The sequence below is a fragment of the Phaseolus vulgaris genome, chromosome 9 (genome assembly GCF_000499845.2).
Source record: "Phaseolus vulgaris cultivar G19833 chromosome 9, P. vulgaris v2.0, whole genome shotgun sequence".
NCBI lineage: Eukaryota > Viridiplantae > Streptophyta > Magnoliopsida > Fabales > Fabaceae > Phaseolus > Phaseolus vulgaris.
Window position 1 is genome coordinate 11,086,535 of NC_023751.2, and position 20,677 is coordinate 11,107,211.

At 32.7% G+C, this 20,677-nt stretch overlaps 3 protein-coding genes across 4 annotated transcripts; all 3 read left to right on the forward strand.

Annotated features, from left to right (window-relative positions):
* Positions 1 to 1,019: 1,019 nt before the first annotated feature.
* LOC137820729 (alcohol acyltransferase 9) lies at positions 1,020 to 3,809 on the forward strand. Its single transcript, XM_068624948.1, has 2 exons — positions 1,020 to 1,787; positions 2,756 to 3,809. The coding sequence occupies exons 1-2, from the start codon at positions 1,377 to 1,379 to the stop codon at positions 3,650 to 3,652; spliced, it is 1,308 nt and encodes a 435-aa protein (XP_068481049.1). The 5' UTR covers positions 1,020 to 1,376; the 3' UTR covers positions 3,653 to 3,809.
* Positions 3,810 to 9,851: 6,042 nt separating this feature from the next.
* LOC137821009 (phosphatidylinositol/phosphatidylcholine transfer protein SFH8-like) lies at positions 9,852 to 14,994 on the forward strand. 2 transcript variants are annotated; one of them, XR_011082729.1, is made up of 15 exons: positions 9,852 to 10,095; positions 10,325 to 10,619; positions 10,802 to 10,901; positions 11,007 to 11,273; positions 11,387 to 11,464; positions 11,550 to 11,651; positions 11,742 to 11,791; positions 11,877 to 11,976; positions 12,151 to 12,249; positions 12,362 to 12,478; positions 12,579 to 12,696; positions 14,058 to 14,392; positions 14,506 to 14,580; positions 14,670 to 14,786; positions 14,867 to 14,994. XR_011082729.1 is itself a non-coding variant. In XM_068625396.1 (14 exons), the coding sequence occupies exons 1-14, from the start codon at positions 10,080 to 10,082 to the stop codon at positions 14,685 to 14,687; spliced, it is 1,770 nt and encodes a 589-aa protein (XP_068481497.1). In that variant the 5' UTR covers positions 9,852 to 10,079; the 3' UTR covers positions 14,688 to 14,994. The 2 variants fall into 2 exon arrangements, 1 of the variants encoding a protein (XP_068481497.1); XM_068625396.1 differs by having other exon boundaries at positions 14,670 to 14,994.
* Positions 14,995 to 19,232: 4,238 nt separating this feature from the next.
* Positions 19,233 to 20,252, forward strand: LOC137822212 (uncharacterized). The gene has a single exon (XM_068627111.1). It carries the CDS (start codon positions 19,233 to 19,235, stop codon positions 20,250 to 20,252), a length of 1,020 nt encoding a protein of 339 aa, XP_068483212.1.
* Positions 20,253 to 20,677: the final 425 nt, after the last annotated feature.

The window sequence follows — 20,677 nt, forward strand, 5'->3', positions numbered from 1 at the left end:
TATGATAGGAATTAGGAAATTACTTTTTAAACTTTAATATCATGTTTAATCTGAGAAATAATATGTTTTCAATTATAAAACTATTTCTTACTTGCTTTATTTTTTATTTTTCACTTGTAAAGATTGTCCAGAAAATATTTCATTATTTCAGCATAAATATAATTAAAACATAACATAAAATACTCATATTTATTGAAAATAAACATTTTCTCAAAAATAGTAGATCTTAATATCTTCTACATTGGAGTTTTATTTAATAATGCCATTTTAAGACAAAGTATTAAGATGTGATATAAAAGTTTGGGTGTATCATATGGCCAATAAAAGGCTCCCTGAGAATGTAATAAACTTGTTCAAGATGTGACACGTCTTAGTTTTTGCGGCTGAGTAACCTAATTTTAACCAGGATAATGGGAATCTACATGTGATCGAATCATAGCCATTCTGATTTATTTAAGTCCTTAGATTATCCACTAAATTAGAGAATATCAGCCACAAAATACGATTTACCTTCTCTATTATTACTATTCTTATATCTGTCCAGATACAGATAACTGTTGCTCTCATTAATTCTTTTCCCACTATCAAATTTTGTTTTACGAAGGCAATGGATTTGAACAATTATACTCAACATTTTATATTTTTATATACTCGTTGTTTACTTTAGTTGTCCATTTTTACTGCTCCCTCTCTGACCTTTGTGGTAAGAGTAAGAAAAGTTGAAAAGTACTGAGCCCTGGAGCCTGTCAATTTACAGTACAAATAAATTATAAGGTGACAAATTTATGAATAGTGGCGCGTGTCGATAATTGGTTTTTGAAAAGAAAAGAAAAGAAAAAAATTGTAGACTAATGAAGTCCATATACATTTGATATTTTAAACAAGTACAGCAGGCGTGTTGAAGTTTCAAAATGACCACAATTTACTCTTGCAGGCACGTGGTAGTCACTTTTGTGGTTTAACTCTTGTTTCATGAAACTCAAATGCTTATAAAATAAATTCATTCATTCATTCTTATCGATTAGGTAAAGCTTTTTATAAAGGAAAGGGTTAGTGGGTTGACGATTAATTAAAGTGAAATAGTGCAGACCTCTTATCTGCGGTGTGTTGACTTAGCATTTTGAAGGAAGGAAATTAAAGTGATTATTACAAGAAGTGAAACCCTGAAAAGTAATGTGATGGTACCCAAAACCACATATTTGAAGCATGACCCGTTTTTCTTCCTTGGACACACATTCATAATAATATACCCTCTGCTTCCACTCACTTTTTTTATTCACTCATCTTCTTCTCTTTTCTCTTTTTCTCTTTTCTCTTTCCTTCACTCTCTTCAATTCTTCCCATTCCATATGCATCATAACTAATCATTACATGTTATGGAAGCCCCTGATTGCATCTATCGTGGGCAAGCAGTGAGCATTCCCCCAACTGCTCCCACCCCAAAACATTCTCTCTATTTGTCCAATCTCGACGACCAAAACTTCCTAAGGTTCTCCATCAAGTACTTGTTCCTCTTCAACAAATCCTTCAGCTTCGATGTCTTGAAGTCTTCTCTGGGCAGAGTTCTAGTGGATTATTACCCCTTGGCTGGCAGGTTGAGGTGCGTCGATGATCACAAGCTCGAGGTGGATTGCAATGGACAAGGTGCTCTCTTTGCCGAGGCTTTCACTCATACCACTGTTCATCAACTCCTCGAATCTTCCAAGACTCCAAACAAATCTTGGAAGAAGTTCTTGTATAAGCTCGAAGCTCACACTTTCATCGATGTTCCTCCTCTTATAGTCCAGGTCAGATATTAACTCTTTCTTCCTTCAATTTTCTTAATTCATCCATCCAAATTTCTACCACCAACTACTTCATTAAACCTTCTCATCCTCTGTTCATCAACAGTTTAATTGTCACACAGAATGTGTAACCTTTTGCATTTAGTCTCCACTGTTTACGTTTAGGTCCAAAGAACTTTGACGTCAAGACATGTGCTACAAAAGGAAGACATGTGCTATAAAATATGAATTTGTGGTCACAGTTTCTACATTTTTTTGTTTCTGTTAAATGAACATTACTATGTGCTATCATATACTTTTCTTCCTTTTCTAATTTGTCTTTTCACACGGATGAAATCTATCTTCAGAAAACTTAATAATTTTACAACAGAGTTATTAATTTTATAACTTCTGCAAAAACAATCCCATCACCATATCATCAATTTATTGGGAAAATAATTATATTTTACCAACCGTTTTAGAGAATTTAAATTTTACTATATATCTCAATAAAAACCAAACAGGTTACGAATGATGAGCACTAACTACTTAAGGTGTTTATATTAAAGTTGATGACTATAACATGGGAAGGCAAAAAGAAAAACCCATGTTTCTCCTCCCCACAAAACAGAGCTTTTCCTGTAAGTAGTGTGTTATTTTCCCTTTAATGATTTCTTAATCATAGTATTAATGCTTGACGATATAATATGTAATATTTAAAATTCAATAATTAAAAATGAGGTATATTGTATGTATAAAAAATATATTCCTCCACCAGGTATATTAAATGAATTATTTTTTGTTTTATTCGCTCACTTCTCTTTCATCATAGTGTTACATCTTTTTTCTGTCTCTTGGATTAATCCATCACGGAAACTATTTTATCTTTATCACTCGTCTCTCTATCAAATGGACAGTATTAATTATCCATAAATTTCTCCAATATTGAAAAGCACAGCACATCCACAAATGGTGATTAATGTAATTTGCAGGTAACGAGGCTGGGTTGCGGGGGAATGATCCTGTGCACGGCGATCAACCACTGCGTATGCGACGGCATAGGCACGTCTCAGTTCCTACACGCTTGGGCACAGCTCACGAGAAAACCAGAAGCGGAATTGACGATCGTGCCCTTCCACTGGCGCCACGTGCTGAAACCCAGAGACCCTGCGCAGGTAAAGTTCCGTCACGCGGGCTACACCGCACCAAACCCAACCCCTCAGGTGGACCTCCTAAAGTTGATACAGTCACAGCCCTTGGTACCCACATCCTTCATCCTCACACCCTCCCACATCCTTCGCCTCAAGAAACAGTGCGTGCCCTCCCTCAAGTGCACGTCCTTCGAAACCGTTGCGGCGCACACGTGGCGGTCTTGGATTCGGTCAGTGGACCAATCCCTGCCGTCGAAACTGGTGGTGAAGCTCCTTTTCTCGGTGAACGTGAGAAGAATAGTTGAGCTTCCGCAGGGGTATTACGGGAACGGATTTTTGCTAGCGTGCGCTGAGAGCAGCGTAGAGGAGTTGGTGGAGGGTAACCTGCGGCAGGGAGTGAAGGTTGTGCAGGAAGCTAAGGCGAGGTTGAAAGAGGAGGAGTATGTAAGGTCAATGGTTGACTTGTTAGAGGACAAAACAGTAAAAACGGATCTTTCAACGAGTTTGGTTATTTCGCAGTGGTCTAGACTGGGATTGGAAGAGGTGGATTTTGGGGAAGGGAAGCCTTTGCATATGGGTCCTTTGACTAGTGATATTTACTGCTTGTTCTTACCCGTTGCCGGTGACGCCAATGCCATCAGAGTCCTTCTCTCTGTCCCCGAGACCATGGTGGAACGTTTTCAGTATCACATGATGAGACAAAGTTCCGAAGAAAAACAACAAAATCGATTCTTCTGAAACCTTTATTCCCCATGCATATGCGTACTCCACTTTCACTGTGTTCAACGTCGATGCATAACAATTACGATAATAATATAAGGACTTTGTGCTGTTTTTTGTTTTAATTGTTTTTGGGGCAGTAATTAATTAATGACAACCTAGTTTTATCGGTTCATGTGCATCCTATATCCTCCTCATTTCTCACGCGTACCTATCATCAAATCATGTTTTATGTTTCCAGACTTTCTTTCTACCATCATAATAATAATAATAAGTAAATTATATTATCAAAATAAAATATCTTTTATGGATAAATTTCATATTATTTTAAATTTAAAAAATTAAAATTAATTTAACTTTTTTTATTTAATTATAATGATATTTATGTTGTAGGTTCACGTTGACTATTATAATAATAAGTGAAAGTTAAACTTAATTTTTATTTTATTTTTTAACATGATATCAAATTTAAGTTAATTTTTTAGTTATTTGAGATAGTTGGGGAGAGAATGTTGAGAAATGATTTACTAAAAAGTCTCTTTTTGTTGAATAAATACGCCCATGTTTTTAGACATATTATTTCACTTTCCTATGAGTATAATAAAACCTCCCATAATGTCATGTCAAGATGATGGAATCCCAGGTAGTGAGTTGTGACATGTAGATGGATAGTTCAGTCATGAGATTGCCATAAATCACGATAACCTAAGAGGTCCATATGATTTGAGTTTAGTAGTGGGTGAGATCAGTGTCCCAAAATCTAATTAAATCCATCATTCATTTTTTTTATCTTAAACCAAAAAGGGAAACACATTACTGTTCTAATTACTCTTTTTATTACTCCCAAATTACAACTTTGTGTGTCCACTTTAAACACAGGCTCACCCCTAATCCTTTTCTCCCACTTATGCTTATATATCATGATAAAAATTCTCACTGTAAACAAAAGAAGAACATTTATCAAAACAAATGATTGAATATGTAATTAAGTTTTACATCTTTATAAGTTTGAAAGGAAATAGTGTTTGGGAAAGTATTGGAAGAAAAGAAATAATTGAAAAAGGGAATGAATGGGTATAGATCTATGGTTGAGGAATGCATTGGATAAGATTATAGTTATGATTGTAAGAAAAAAAGAAAGTAACAGCATGCAGTAGTAGTAAGACAGGTTGAAGAGTGAAGGCACTTTGATTTGATTTGCACTTTCTTCATCTAATTATTCCAAACCCTACCTCATGGATCCTCTCTTCTGTAGAGTGAACAAGATATCTTTGTCGTTTCAATTTTGAAGATATACATGTACATATAAACAAATAGAAGGTGCTTTTCTGATCTTGCAGCTGATGCTCTTCCAATCTTTTTCACAAAAGTGGGCGAAATTTTGTCCAACCAAACCTCATTAACGGTAGCTAAAAAGTGCCAATTCAAGAGCTACGCAACCTCCACTTTCTAATGCATAAACGTTAATCCATTTATTCTTATCAAAATCTATTCAAATTGCTTCTCCATATTTTTTTCTTTCTTTAACTATTTTTCAAACAACTCAACAGAAACTAAATATACAAAAACATAGGATAAATTACACTCGGATGAAATACGATTTTTTAATTTTATTTTCCAATCCTTAAGGAATCAAGATAAATAAGAAGAAAACAACCAGCCCTTAAATCATTATTATTATCTAAATCCTCAAGTTAAAATAATCTATGCAGATTGAAGGTTTGGTGAAATTTAAAGAAAAAATCAATTCTTATAATTTATTTCGACAAATTTTAAAATTATATTATTAATAATTCCTCAATTAATGTACACTTTTATATTAATTTTTTGTAGACACAAACCTTGAATATGATACTATTTACAATAGACTTAAAACTGTCATCATTTCAGATAATATATGAAGCAGTGATTTATGGGCTTTTTCACTGAACTATGACTTCTGTTATGCACACTTTCTGAGGTTAAAGAATACGAAACAATTATTCATTTGTTTATGAAATATATTTTTTATTTCATATTTAGGCTGTGCGATGTAGTACGTCACTATAATGTACTGCCACACCCCTATCCAAGCTTTACGTGCTCGTGCCACAATAATAATAATAATATTAGTAAATAATAGACGTTAGTTAGAGGTTATGTAACACAACAATAGATATAGACAAGATATATATAATCTTTAAAATATAAAATACATTACAAAAGTAATATTTATGTGAAAAAGTAATTTGCAGACGGACACGGATTTATATATTATATAATTTTGAATTATATAAATTAAAAATAAATATTTATGTGTATGTTCCAGATTCTTTTGGAAGGAGGAAGATATTTTTCATAACTGGTTCAAAAGAATTTGTTCTTATTTTTATAATCATAATAAAAATTTATATAATAAATTTGAATTTTTAGAAAGTTATTGTATTTATACCTTTTAAAATTGTGTTAGAACCGTACTAGAATTTTCAAATATCCAACAAATATATTTTTGAATTAAACACTTCACCGATAAGTATCCTACGAGTGTCGACATGGATACGTGTGTCCGACACGGATATGCCATTTAGGAAGAAGTGTTTGAGCCTCGTATATTAGGGATCATAAATCTAATATATTTTTAAACTATATTACTTTGACTATATATTCTTTTTTACAAACTATATAGTTGTTGAGTTATAATTTGGGACAATAACCATGCTAGGTTTTGTGGATAACCATAAAAAAAATCAATAGGCATTTCAATCCTATTTATTATTTGAAGAAACATGAAAAAGGTGTTAACAAAAGTGTCTTTGACTCATCATTTGGCCATAAAAATTACTAGCAATTAATTAATAGATAAAGTATATACAATGAATATTTTAAAATGAAGAGTGTAGTTATATTTTGATTCAAATGTTCGACGTGAACATAATCCCAAAAGGCATATTTATATGGCATAGGTGAGTGGTGGACTGAAATCTGAAATATTCTGGTGAGTACATTGATAACAGACAAAATAGCATAAAATTGAACTAAAATTTTAGAACTCGTTGAGTTCATCAATGGGATATTTATAACATTTAAAAATTATTTAAAATACAATCACAAGAAATGCCTTTTTTAGTTTTCAGATTATTCATCTGGGTAGAACTGGTAATCCATAATTAAGACTGTTTGAAATCATTCCATTATAAGATTATATTAGATAAATAAGATATAGTTTTATCAAAATAGATTGATTAAAAAACTCACCTAATTATATTTGATACAAAAAAAATTCTTTTCAAGGTGATCATATTCTATTAATCATAAACTAAAAGAATCGAAATCTTTTCAAATCTAACATATAACATACATCACAAATGTCTTTTTTTGAGAGTATCACAAATATTTCAAAGGAGTGATTGATGTCTCTAGTCTTGTAAGCTTTACTTTTTTTTTGGAAGGGACATCCTCTTAAGCTTCTCCAAATGCTTTTACTTCCTTACCCAATAAATTTGAACTTGTATTCTATATCTTTGATATAAAATGATAAAAACATTTTCTTTAGTTTTTAAATCCAAATAAGGTGCAGGTTAGAATGTATTTCGGTACAATTTTGGATATAAGGTTTTGGATGAGGTTTTCTAGAACAATTTTTTGAAATAGTTTTTTTAATATATTTTCAGATTTTTTGTTTTTTGGAATCTCTTTTTAGAATATGTTTTCGGATTTTATTTTCCATATTTTTTTTTAAATGTATTATTTGTATTATGAAATGAGATTATGGTTTTCCAATTCTATTTTGAAATTTCATTTCCAGAATGTAAAAAAATCTATTCCAGAATGTATTTTTTAATTCTAAATTTCCAATTTCAAAATAAAAGACAATTATAGAATTTCAGAATTTGATAGGGTGCAGGAAGCAAACACCTTCTAAAAATGAACAAGGAATAATAAATTGGGCCTATCTCCTTAACAAAAATCAAAGGTGTTTATTGGGATATTCTCTTGGGCTTATTATTCTCAACCCCCGCCCTCAATTTTACTGTTTTCACCGACAAATTTTGTTAATGTGTGATTACAAAATGATCCTACAGTCCAACTCGTTGTAAAATACCCTTTCCCTTGTGCCTCTTCTTTTCCCATCTTCCTTCTTTATATGCATAAATATATGTTAACTTATAGAAAACAATTTTTTTTAAATAGTTAAAATATATTTAGTTACTTTTAAATATTTATAGGACTATTTACAAATGATATTTTTAAGAATGAAAGATTTTCAAGTTAGATCGCAACAGAGGTTTTCGGATTATTTAAGAGTTTTTTTTTCAAATTCCCTTACTAAAATAATAAAATTGTTTTTCTCTCACTCAAACAATATTACAAAAATTAAGTCCTTTTGTTCAATACATAACAAAAATACTAATTTTGATAGTTTTGTCAAATGATATGAGGTGTAAAATCTATTATTACAGAAACTAATATTCTAGTGCTTAGGGTCTACACATGTAACAGAAACTACTTTTTTATTGCATAATCAAACATGTGAAAACTAATTTCCGTCAATGGTATTTTTAAAGCAAGTGATGCGAATATTAAACTAAGGTGTGTAAATAGTGTGTGGGCCGTAGATTTGTTTGCACATTATATTAAAAGGACTTTTTTATTCTTACACTCATTTTTGGTGAGTTCATATGGTTGTTTTCTTTAAAAAATAGCTTTGTCAAAATCGAATTTGCGCTGTGATCAAAAAAATATTTTAATTATATATCTTTTATAAAAAAGTGAAAAAAAAATTTGGAATGTGAATAAAGAAAAAAAAGTGTGTGAATGACCCAGTTGAAATATTAAAATTTAGTTATTAGTGGGCCTGGCCTAGGAATGCTTTAGTTTGATGATTCCGAGCGAATTAGAATATTAATGGAAATTTTAATATAATAGAAAAAAAGCAATTTGTGGGCATAATAATATATTAAAATTGTTCCCTTAGCCGACCATTTAAAATTCGGATTAGATTCTTCCGTCGTTTTTTAACGGAAAACTTTGATATTTTTTTCATTCAATACAGAAAAACGTGTATTCAGATTTAATTATAATAACGGGAGCACTTAATTTTAATTATTAGATTAAAACAACACTTCTCATTCTATATTCAATCCCAAAATTCTATATTCAATCCCAATTTGGATTGAATATAGAATGAGAAGTGTTGTTTTAATCTAATAATTAAAATTAAGGGATTTTCTGTATAAAAAAAAGTTCGAAAGGGAAGATTATATTTTACTAATAGATTTATGCTAAATAGCATGATTGAAAAACAAAAAAACACCTTTTAGAATTTATAAATGATCTATTATATTTCTTTAAGCCTTTATAAATATAATTTTGTTTCACAAATCCACCAAAGTCAAAACTCTTCCTGTAGTAAAAAATTGAAACTATTAAATATTTAATGATAATTGCTTCAAAATATAATTTGAGAGACCTAGAATATATAATAAATAAATTATAAATTTTCATATTTATAATAATAATGATGATAATAATATAATTTAAATTTTTTGAATAAAAAATTAATCATGACAAATTAAAAATAATTCTGGTGTTTTTTAGAATACAACATATTATTTTAATGTAATATTAAAATTTACTGTTTAAGTATCCAACAACTTTGACATTTTCATTATTGGACCGGGATTTAATTACACAAATTTTATAAAATGAAAGGATGTTTGTGTAATGCTTAATAAAAAATACTGTATGATGAAAAACATATAATAAAGGTATTTTCAATTTCATGAGAATTTTTATAGAAGTATAATTTATTTTATGAATAAATGTTTATAAAATAAATCCATCCAGATTAAAAAAATATTTGACAATAATTTGGAAGTGAATTTACCATTTTATATATTTTAAAATGAACTTTTAAAACAAATTGTGACATTGTATAATCCAAAGCACACTAAATTATGTTATATGAAATAATAGAAACAGGTCAAAAGAGGTAAGATTAGCAAATAATAGAAACAGCTCATAAAGGTAGAATAAGAATTAAAAAGAAATATGAAGAAGTTAAAGAGGAAGGTAAATTGGAGGCAAGTTGAACATATGAACTCATGAATGGTGGACCCACCAAGGCAAAGTTAGGAAAATAACATCTGAAGCAAAAAAAAAAGTGATAATAGAGATAATTTATATGTGAATGAGGTGAAGCATATATATATATATATATATATATATATATCAATTTGTTCATTAGATTTTCTTTGTTTCTGAGAATATAATGTTGTATCCAAATTTACTGTACCATTAATTTTGTCTCCCGCCGACACTCCGTGTGTCCGCTTCATTATTAAAGAACACTCCGAAAAGAAAATAACCAACTCACGTGTCATTCAACCCAAAACAAAAAGTTATAAATTTTGAAAGTTATTTGTGCCTTTGATTTCTGTTTCACTACCATTCCATCTTCGCTGACATGTCAACCAACAACTGTGAGTAACTAAAGCCCTCCTTTCCTTTATTGTTTGGAATTGTACTTTCTCATAGTTATTTCAATGTTTCTTGGTTAAGAATTTGTATCAAGATTTCATTTCTTTTAGATTCTAAGGTGTGAATTAGCTAGCCGAGCGTGATTGAATGGAATTAAGCTTCAATGGATTGGATACTTGCCAAGAAATTATTAGTTGTTTGAGAAATTGAGTTTATTGTTATTTTGATTAGGCTTTGAAGGATTGGATGAAAGAAGAGAGAGGAAATTGAGTTTCGAGAATAATTCAGAGGATGACCGGTGGACAAGAATTGGCAGTCTGAAAAAGAGAGCACTAAATGCATCAACCAAATTCAGACATTCTTTTAAGAAGAAAAGAAGCAGAAAAGGTGGTAGCAGGAGCAATTCCCTCTCCATTGAGGATGTTCGAGATGTTAAAGAGCTCCAAGCAGTGGATGCATTTCGACAGGCGCTTGTGTTGGATAACTTGCTACCTCCAAGAAATGATGACTACCATATGCTATTGAGGTCCCAAACACTCTTACTAGTTTTTGTTTGTGTTTTTTTTTCAATACAGGCCTAATAGCTCAAGCATGATCTTTTTGCATATTTTTCTGTTGATAAACGTCTGACACAGGAAATTCACATATGGATATGACTTGTTTACCTTGTTGTATTGTTTAAAGATGAATTTAGCACATTTCTTGCAGATTCTTGAAAGCAAGGAAGTTTGATATTGAGAAAGCAAAGCACATGTGGGCCAACATGATCCAATGGAGGAAAGAATATGGAACAGATACAATAATGGAGGTGAGGCATTTGAAACAATGTGTATTCGATTTCATAATCTGAACATTGATTTATTTATTCGAATTTGTGGTTTATGTATACTACACTGTGGTTTCCGCTCTGTAGGATTTTGAATTCAAGGAGTTGAATGAGGTTCTGAAATACTACCCACACGGCTATCATGGCGTGGATAAGGAAGGAAGGCCTGTTTATATTGAGAGGCTAGGGAAAGTTGATCCCAATAAGCTTATGCAAGTAACTACCTTGGAAAGGTATTTGAGATACCATGTTCAGAGTTTTGAGAAAACATTTGCTGTTAAGTTTCCGGCTTGCTCTATAGCTGCTAAGAGACACATAGACTCAAGTACAACTATTTTGGATGTTCAAGGCGTGGTAAGTTGTATGTGTCCAGATGGTATGAATGTTTTCTAGACAACGTTTTAACTTGAACTTAATCAAAAGTTAAGATTAGAGTTTATAATAATATGCTGTGTTTTGGCTTCCAGGGCTTCAAAAACCTAACAAAGTCTGCACGGGAGCTGATCACCCGTCTGCAGAAGATTGATGGTGATTACTATCCTGAAGTATGTAGGTTTTATCTTCATTTTGTTTGAGTTTTCATATTGTTCATTCATTTAGTGCTTCTAAGTTCTATTCTCTACTGTGCAGACACTCTGTCAAATGTTCATCATCAATGCTGGTCCTGGTTTTAAGATGCTCTGGAACACGGTTAAAACATTTCTTGATCCCAAAACCACTTCAAAGATCCATGTACGTGATAATTTTGAGTTATTGTTTCCATATTTTTGGCTCGGAGATAATTTAGGTATAGGTTTAATTGATACTTGAATGTTCCATCAGGTTATCGGAAACAAGTTCCAGAGTAAATTACTTGAGATTATAGATGAGAGGTAACTCTACATTCAAGTCTGGTAATGGAGTGATTTCTCTGTGAACTTGTCATTTGAGAATTCTGACTAATTGTAAGCTTTGCAGCGAGCTTCCAGAATTTCTTGGTGGTATGTGTACTTGTGTAGATCAAGGTGGTTGTATGAGGTCAGACAAAGGGCCATGGAAGGACCCAAACACTTTAAAGGTGACTGCTGTAGTCAATAAGTTTTAATTAGTTCTCTCAGATTTTTAATTCTACTTTTCATCTTACTGTGTCTGTGATTCAATCAGTAAGTTTTAATTAGTTCTCTCAGATTTTTAATTCTACTTTTCATCTTACTGTGTCTGTGATTCAACTAGAACAATTTTGGGCATGCAGATGGTACTTAGTGGTGAAATGGGATGTTCTGAACAAATAGTAACTGTTTCTAACGACGTGGGGAAAGTGATTGAATGTGACAAGATATCTTATCCAATGGTAAATTTTCCATTACCATCTTGAACCCTGAAAAATTGTAAGTTGGGATTTTTCAGATATTATATTAACAAAGTCTTGTCTTTCTTTGGATTTTGGGCTAATGAGAAAACAGATTAGAGGTGGTAGTGATACATCTACAGGAGAATCAGGATCTGAAGTTGAAGACATTGCTTCTCCCAAACCATGTGGGAACTGTATTAGCCCTATGTTAACTCCTGTCTATGAAGAAGTGAGTGATCATGATACATTGTTACTATAGTTGATCTTGAGCTAGCAAGAAAAAAAAAGTTTCAATAAATTTAAATTTAAGTGACTTCACGTTTATCCAGGCAAGATTGGTTGGTAAGGCTAGACATGGTGGACGTTTAGTTGAGTATGTTCCCATAGTTGACAAGGCCATTGTTGTTGAGAAACAAGCAACATCGAGAAAGCTACTTTGCTCAACAGGTTATTTAGTTCATGCACAATTATTGGTTTTGACATGCTATTATTGTTAGCTGAGAATGGATGTAGACACTTATTTGTTTTTTTCTGAACTTAACCAACAAATGACATTTTAAAAAATATCTGTCATAATTAATTTCTACGTTGGTATACAGAAAAAATCTAAAGGAATGAAAAACTTGCAATCCCAATTCAATAACTATCCCTTTCAATAAGTTGTGCTTGATATTCTTTTTCTCACATTTTTGCGTTCATTGAACTTGTACTTAACTACTTATCTATCCCAATACAAAAATTTCAAATTTCCAAATCCAATTCATAATTATCCAAATTTATATTATTTTTAAGTCTGTTTAAATGGATTTATCTCAAATTCAAATCCATTCTTTTGGATTTGAAGTTGAATCCATTTAATTGGATATGGATTAGATATAAATTATATACATTTTTGGATTATCCAAAATGGATTTTGAGTTAACCCGAGTCTAAGTTGAATCCAGGTTAAGTTAAGTCGGTTCAAGCCAAGGTCCAGTCGAGTCGACCCAAGCCTAGGTCAATTTGAATCGATTCGGCCCAAGTTGAGCCAAGATGACACGAGACAAGGTCCAGTCGAGTCGACCCGGGCTTAGGTCCAATTGAATCGACTCGGGCCGGATCGAGTCCAAGATGAGTTGAGTCAACTTGAGCCTAAATCGAGACCAGTCAATCCAGACTTATGTCGAGCCGAGTCGGCCTGTACCCAAGTTGAGCTCAGTTTGCCTTAACCCAAGTACAAACGAGTTGGCCCGTGCCCAGGTCGAGCAGAGTCAAGCAGGCTTGGGCCAGGTCAAGCTGAGTCGGCCAAGGTCCAGTCGAGTCGACTTGGTCCAAACCAAAGTCGAGTTGAGTCGATCTGGACCCATGTTGAGCTGAGTCGGTTCGAGCCCATATCGAACTGAGTCGATCCGAGCTTCGGTCAAGCCTAGTCGACTCGTGCCCATGTTGAATCTGCCTATTGAGTCGACATCGGGCCTAGATCGAGCCAAGTCCACTCAGGCCCTGGTCAAGTCGAGCCAACTTGGACCTAGTTGAGCTGAGTCCAAATTTTTCAAATAGATTTAATCTATTTTAAATAAATTTAAAAAAATCCAAATACATTTCGTCTACTTAAATTGGGTATGAATTTGAAAAATCAAATTAATGAAAGTCCGCACCCATCCCAAGAAAGATAAACTACTTTAATTTTTGCATGTGAAATAAATTTTAATATACGATACAGATGAATTTATATATTGAACTAAGATAAATAATGTAACTTAGTTTTGATTGGTGATTTTTTTTTTCTATCGAGTACTGAAATATGAAGAATCACTTGAGTGTTACAGCTGGCTTCATTTTGGCCCTTTATACTATTGCTCGTTCAATAGCTTTTCGTGTGACTAAGGGAATACGACACTCAGAATCTGGTTCTGCCTCAAGTATACTTAACATAACTGTTGATTCAACATCCAAGGAGGAATCTGGTCCTCCTTTACGTGCTCCCGGATTCACAACGACAAACATTTCCTCATCTACCTTAAAACGCCTCGGGGAGCTTGAAGAGAAAGTTGACATGCTTCAGTCAAAGCCTAATGTGATGCCATGTGAGAAAGAGGAGCTGCTCAATGCTGCAGTTTATCGTGTGGATGCATTGGAAGCAGAGTTGATAGCTACAAAAAGGGTTTATATCTATTTCTGAATCACTTTTTTAATTTTTTGATGTATTTGTGTGGTATCATGTTCAGTATTTTTGTGTGTATATTTATAAACTAGTGTGTTAAACTTCATAAACAGGCTTTATACGAGGCTTTGATAAAACAAGAAGAACTTGTGGCATACATAGACAGTCATGAAAGAGAGAAATTCAAGGCAAGTCGATGATGTTTGCATCCTTTTTAGGTAAAGTTGTAGTTATCGTGACATGGTGCATGAGTGTGTTCTATCTGTTTGAAATGCAGAGAAAGGTTTGCTGGTAAAGAAATACACTGTGCAATGGTCCAGTTGTTCGATGGGTGGTTTCAGTATCACACTCCTCTCTCTCCAAAAATATATACACTATACAAGGAGAATCAATTGCAGACAATAATGCATAAAATTGCAGTGAAATATTGGTTAGTATATCAGTTTCCAAGTATGGTGATGTCAATGACATGCAGCAGAACTGAACTAGAGACTTTGAACACTTTTTATTTCTTCGGGTGTTCCAAAATAATAATGTTGCACCCAAGCACACTTATATACAAATCATTTCATATTTATATTATTTTCATTATCTAACTACAATTAATTCTACTTTGATCTCTCGCGTTTACATTTTTGATTTTGCTACTTCCTTTTTGTAGGATTTTTTTTCTTAAAACAATATAATGAAATTAACTATTTAAATTCAATGAAATGCAAAGATACAGATAATAAATTATGAATCTACTAGAATAAAATATGTAAAGCTTCTCGTAAATAATTGGTACTCGCACTTGTTGTACTTCAGCGAGACCAGAACTGAGCTAACTTATGGTGATGTTAAATAAATAGCATTAAGATTCATTAAAGAGTTTTTGATACACTATTTAGTGTGTAATTGTTTACCATCAATTAATTTCGAACTATTTCACATATATATCTTTTAAATATATATGAGAATTTCATGTAAAAATTCAATAATTTTCAAAGATACGACAATCAAACAACGTACAAAACCTGAATGCCATTTTGGAAGTAAATTTTCATGACATCACGTTAGAATAAAATAAAATAAAAAAACAGAACGAACATAATATTTTGCTTGACAGAAAGATTGATAATTGTACAACACCAATTAGAGTGAGTTAATTGGAAAAATTAAATGGGAGGGGTCATTTGTGATTTATTACAAAAATAGATAAAAAAATTATTACAAATATAGATACTAAAATCACGCTAAGCAAGAAATACTTTGCTCTAAATAAAAATGAAATTGTATGATATTGAAACAATTTCAGTCATGTGATGTTGGGACAACTTTGATTAATATTTTAATTAAAATTGTGGAAGTGATAACGATTTAAGTGTACTACATAAATTGTGATACCCTTACAAAACTTTAGTTTGTTGATTAATGAAAAAGTCGTGCTATTATCAGTAGACTTCAATTTAAAATTATTTACATCGAAATTATTGGAATCATGATCGTGAAAACATCTAAGGACTTTTTAGCTTCAGGATTTATTTCTTCTTGCGTGAGAAAAATTTATCAAGGGTACATTACATTATTATTACCTCAAATGACTGAATAATTTTTTTTTACGTTTATATTATATGGAATTAAAATACAGAAATAAGGGTAGGAGGCATAAAAGAAATATTATATTTAAGCATACATGATAATATATACATACAGGATAATAAATGAACTTAAATTGTGATATTAATATACTCCAAGTGAAAGAACACGGTTAATCCCATCAAATGTGGATTATACACCCAAGCATTCAGGATTTCAGACCACCCTATAAATAGCATTCCACTCTTCGGCCAAAGAGTAGTAAGCCAAAAGCTCCAGGAAGCATTTTTTTAATCACATATTAGGTTTTTAGGTGTAAAGCGGGGTCACCATATGTGTAATCGGTGGTCGTCGATGTTGGTTATTTTTATTTTTTTTATTTTTTTGGGTAGGATTTTCTCACTTTAAGGTTGTTCTGCTCCAACCATAAAGGAGAGTTTCGCTTGTGGATATTATAGGAAGTTTACTTCTGGATTTATATGGGTTAGGATACCCCTAAAGTATCCCCTTTAATTTTATTTATTTATTGCTGATAAAAAAAACATAGTAGGTTTTTATAAAGAAATATACACTTATGATTCAAAAGAATATAAATCTATCAGATTTAAATAACTTTTTATCCTTAAAGTACGATTTTTATTCATTTTTGACAACATGTATGGACAATGGTGACTTATCTTTACATATACAGCCTGAATTAATGTCCTAGACTTTTATGTCTTCAAAGTTAACGATCTTGAGGGAAAATAAATTCAAATCCCAAAATGTATTATCAGTATCCAACAACAGCCACATGACAAAAGATCAGGATTTAATTCACAAGTAAAACAAGATCAAATAGACGTAAGCAACATAGATTTAGGATTTAGGAAATGGTTCCTATGATCTGATTAAAGACACTTATGCAATCACATGCATACTCTTATTAAAGACAGTTCCTATGATCTGATTCAAAAGTCAGATAAGAACTAGCTCAATAAAAGAACAAGATTGAACAAAATAGTTAGGAAATGTTGAAACCTTGTCTTCTTCCAACTTTTGCTTCATTTTCTCCCTAGCCCTTTTCTCTTCCTCTTTCTCTGCTTTTCTCAAGGCCAACAACCTAGGAACAAAATAAGCCAACTGCACTAAAAACAAAACACAAGATGTGCAACAGTAAAAAATTAATTAGCTAAGCCTAATACACAAGATCTTCAATCCTCTTTGCTTCCAGCAACTCCTTACCAATGACATCCAAGCCCAAGGGTCACACACAACAAGATTGGAATATTATTTTATTTGGAGTTAGGATTTGAACTCAGGACCAAGTACAGAGTATCAACCTAACCACTGGGACAATGATCATTCTTCAAATATAAGGATTGTAGTATTGTCTTATTTTCTTACAAACAAGAAAAGACCTTTGTAATTTATACACTATTGGAACTCAGATTAGGGGGACGGATATTTTGATAATTTTAGAGAGTGTTTATCTGCTAGGGTTTTTCCCTGTATCTTGCGATCTTATCAAGAATCCACTAATTCTTGTGGCGATCATCCTTAGGCTTATCAAACTTTGTTTGTGGCGCCTTCCTTTATCCAGGTTTTTATTGTTACTGTTTTGAATTTATTCCGTTTCGTAACCCTAAATTCCCAATTTTATTGTCATGTCTATTTGGATTCATATCAGTTGGTATTCAGAGCAAAGGTTCGAGTCATAATATAATTGTGCATCCTGAATTTTTTTTCCCCCTCATTACTGTTCACGGTACTGTTCACGACACTGTTCACGGTACTGCTGTTCACGGCACTGTTCATTTTTTTTTTTTATTTTGTTATTTTTTTAAAAAAAAAGCAGAAACAGAAAGAAAAAAAAAGAAGAAATAGAAAAAAAGAAAAGAAGAGAAAAAAAAAGGAAGAAGAAGAGGAAAACAGAAATAGAAAAAAAAAAACAAGAGGAAAACAGAAAAAAAATAGTCCTTATTCAGTGCATACTTGGTGTTTATTAAAAGTTCTAAAAGTGTCCTGTCTACATATTTTATTTTCTCTATATATTGTTTTTGCTTGCTGTTTTTTTAATTGTCTTGCTTGTTCGTTGATAGTGAAATTGTTCTTCACTATTTTGTTCTTTACTATTATTTTTAATTGATTCTGATTGCTACTTTTGAAAGTGATTCTGCATTGATTGCTTGATTCTTGTAAGAACCTTAAGTAGAGAAAGATTGGTAAAAGGCAGTGTGATCATTAGAAAAAAAAGCCTTATTGTGTGAAACACGAGTGTTGAGTGTAAACACGTGAGAAAGTGGTGTGAGGCCCAAACTTATTGTTATTTGTAATCTGTTTACTTGAGCATGGCAGGGGAACCGTCAGATAGTGGATTGTCTCAACTACAGAAGCAAGCCTTAACACAACACTTGGAAAGGATAATGAAACAACAAAGTGATGGACTCCATGAGAGGTTGGATCAAATGGAGCAAGCACAACAAGTAAATCCAGAAATTAGAGGAGGAGATAGGAGGAGGAGAAGAGAAAATGATGGAGAACAAAGAACTCTGAGAATTGATGGAATCAAATTAAATATTCCCACATTCAATGGGAAAAGTGATCCTGATGCTTACTTGGAGTGGGAAGTTAAAGTGGAGCATGTGTTTGCTTGCAATGAGTACAATGAGGAGCAGAAGATGAAGTTGGCAGCAGCTGAATTTTCAGCTTATGCTTTAACTTGGTGGAATAAATACCAAAGGGACAGAACTAGATATGAAGAACCCATGGTAGAATCTTGGACAGAAATGAAAAGGATTATGAGGAAGAGATATATTCCAGCAAGCTACAATAGGGAGTTGCAACTCAAACTCCAGAGAATGACTCAAGGAAATAAAAGTGTGGAAGAGTATTTTAAAGAGATGGAGGTAACCATGATTAGAGCTGGAATGAATGAAGAAAATGAAGCAATCATGGCTAGGTTTTTGAATGGACTGAACTACGATATTAGGGATGTTGTGGAGCTGCAAGAGTATATTGACATTGAGGACTTGTTGCACAAGGCTAACCAAGTAGAACAACAACTTAAGAGGAAAGGAATCATGAGGAGGAGTTCTAACAATAATAATAATTCCAACTGGAAAGATAAGGTGATGAAGGATAAAGGAGTTCCCTCAAGTTCAGCCATGTTAATAGATATAATAATTCACCACCTAAAAGGAAGACAAGTGATGTAAAATGTTTCAAATGCTTAGGAAGGGGACATTATGCTGCGGAATGTCCAACAAAAAAAACTATGTACATGTTATCAAATGGACAAATAAACAGTGAACCTTCAAGTGAAGAAGAGAAGGAGGATATAGAGGTGGAGTTGGATGCATTGGAGGGTGATTTGTTGATGATTCGAAGGCTTATGGGAAGCAGAATGCAAGCTTTGGACCAAACCCAAAGGGAAAATATTTTCCATACTAGATGTTCCATTCAAGGGAAAATATGTTCACTCATAGTTGATGGAGGAAGTTGCACCAATGTAGCTAGCTCAAGACTAGTTACCAAATTGAATTTGGAGACAAAACCGCACCCAAGGCCATACAAGCTTCAATGGCTTAGTGAAGATGGAGAGATGACAGTGAGTAAGCAAGTGGAGGTGAACCTATCCATAGGACAATATAATGACAATGTCTTGTGTGATGTGGTTCCAATGGAGGCAACTCACATTTTGTTAGGGAGGTCGTGGCAGTTTGACACCAAGGCTATTCATGATGGTTTCACCAATAAAATCTCTTTCATGCAGAATAATAAGAAGATCATTCTCAAACCCTTATCTCCTAGAGAGGTGTGTGAGGATCAAATCAAATTGAGAGAAAAGAGAGTCCAAGAGAAAAGAGAGATGAGTGAAACACCTAAACAGAGCAAGAGTGAAACACTTACAAAGAGAGAAACACATGAGAGAAAAATGAGTGGATTACTGAAAGTGAATGAAGTGAAGAAGTTGCTACTTTCTAGCAAACCTCTTTATTTACCTTATTGCACAAACAACACTTTGGTTGATGACCTTTCTAACCAAATTAATTTTCTTCCTAATGTTGATTCTGTTTTGCAGGAAATCCAAACTCAAGTTGAAGAATTGATGAGCAAAGGATGGGTACAAGAGACCATGAGCCCATGTGTTGTTCCAGTAATTTTGGTGCCTAAATATGATGGTTATTGGAGGATGGGCACAGATTGCAGAGCACTCAATAACATTACCATTAAGTATAAATATCATATTCCCAGGTTCGATGATTTAATGGATGAATTGTATGGTGGTTGTATATTTTAAAAAATTGACTTAAGAAGTGGTTGCCATCAAATTAGGATTAGGAATGGGAATGAATGGAAAATTGTCTTTACAACAAAATATGGATTGTATGACTGGCGTGTGTTGCTATTTGGGCTAACAAATGCACATCTTGTACTGAACAAATTGCATCCTTGTGTTTTGTGGTAAGTGCCAAAGGAATTCATGTAGATTATGAAAAGGCAATTAAGGAGTACAACCAGAAACCTGGTTTGCCTTTGGGATTTTTTTATAATTTTTCCTTTTGGTCTTTTTATTATTTTCATCATTTAGATTATCTCCTTGGTCTTTTGCACTAACGTTTACTACTTTTAATTTAAATAAATATTTATGGTAGGCGATGAAGTTCTTATTGAAGGTCAAGCGTGCAAAATTTGTATTGGATAAAATGCGGAGATATATGATAG

What these genes read in the sequence shown, in the direction of transcription:
- LOC137820729 (XM_068624948.1), top strand. Translation starts at nt 1,377, where the DNA reads ATGGAAGCCCCTGATTGCATCTATCGTGGGCAAGCAGTGAGCATTCCC. An exon ending in TTCCTCCTCTTATAGTCCAG is followed by an intron (nt 1,788 to 2,755) that starts GTCAGATATTAA and finishes TGTAATTTGCAG; the next exon opens with GTAACGAGGCTGGGTTGCGG.
- LOC137822212 (XM_068627111.1), top strand. Translation starts at nt 19,233, where the DNA reads ATGTTATCAAATGGACAAATAAACAGTGAACCTTCAAGTGAAGAAGAG.
- LOC137821009 (XM_068625396.1), top strand. An exon ending in GACTACCATATGCTATTGAG is followed by an intron (nt 10,620 to 10,801) that starts GTCCCAAACACT and finishes CATTTCTTGCAG; the next exon opens with ATTCTTGAAAGCAAGGAAGT. An exon ending in GAACAGATACAATAATGGAG is followed by an intron (nt 10,902 to 11,006) that starts GTGAGGCATTTG and finishes TCCGCTCTGTAG; the next exon opens with GATTTTGAATTCAAGGAGTT.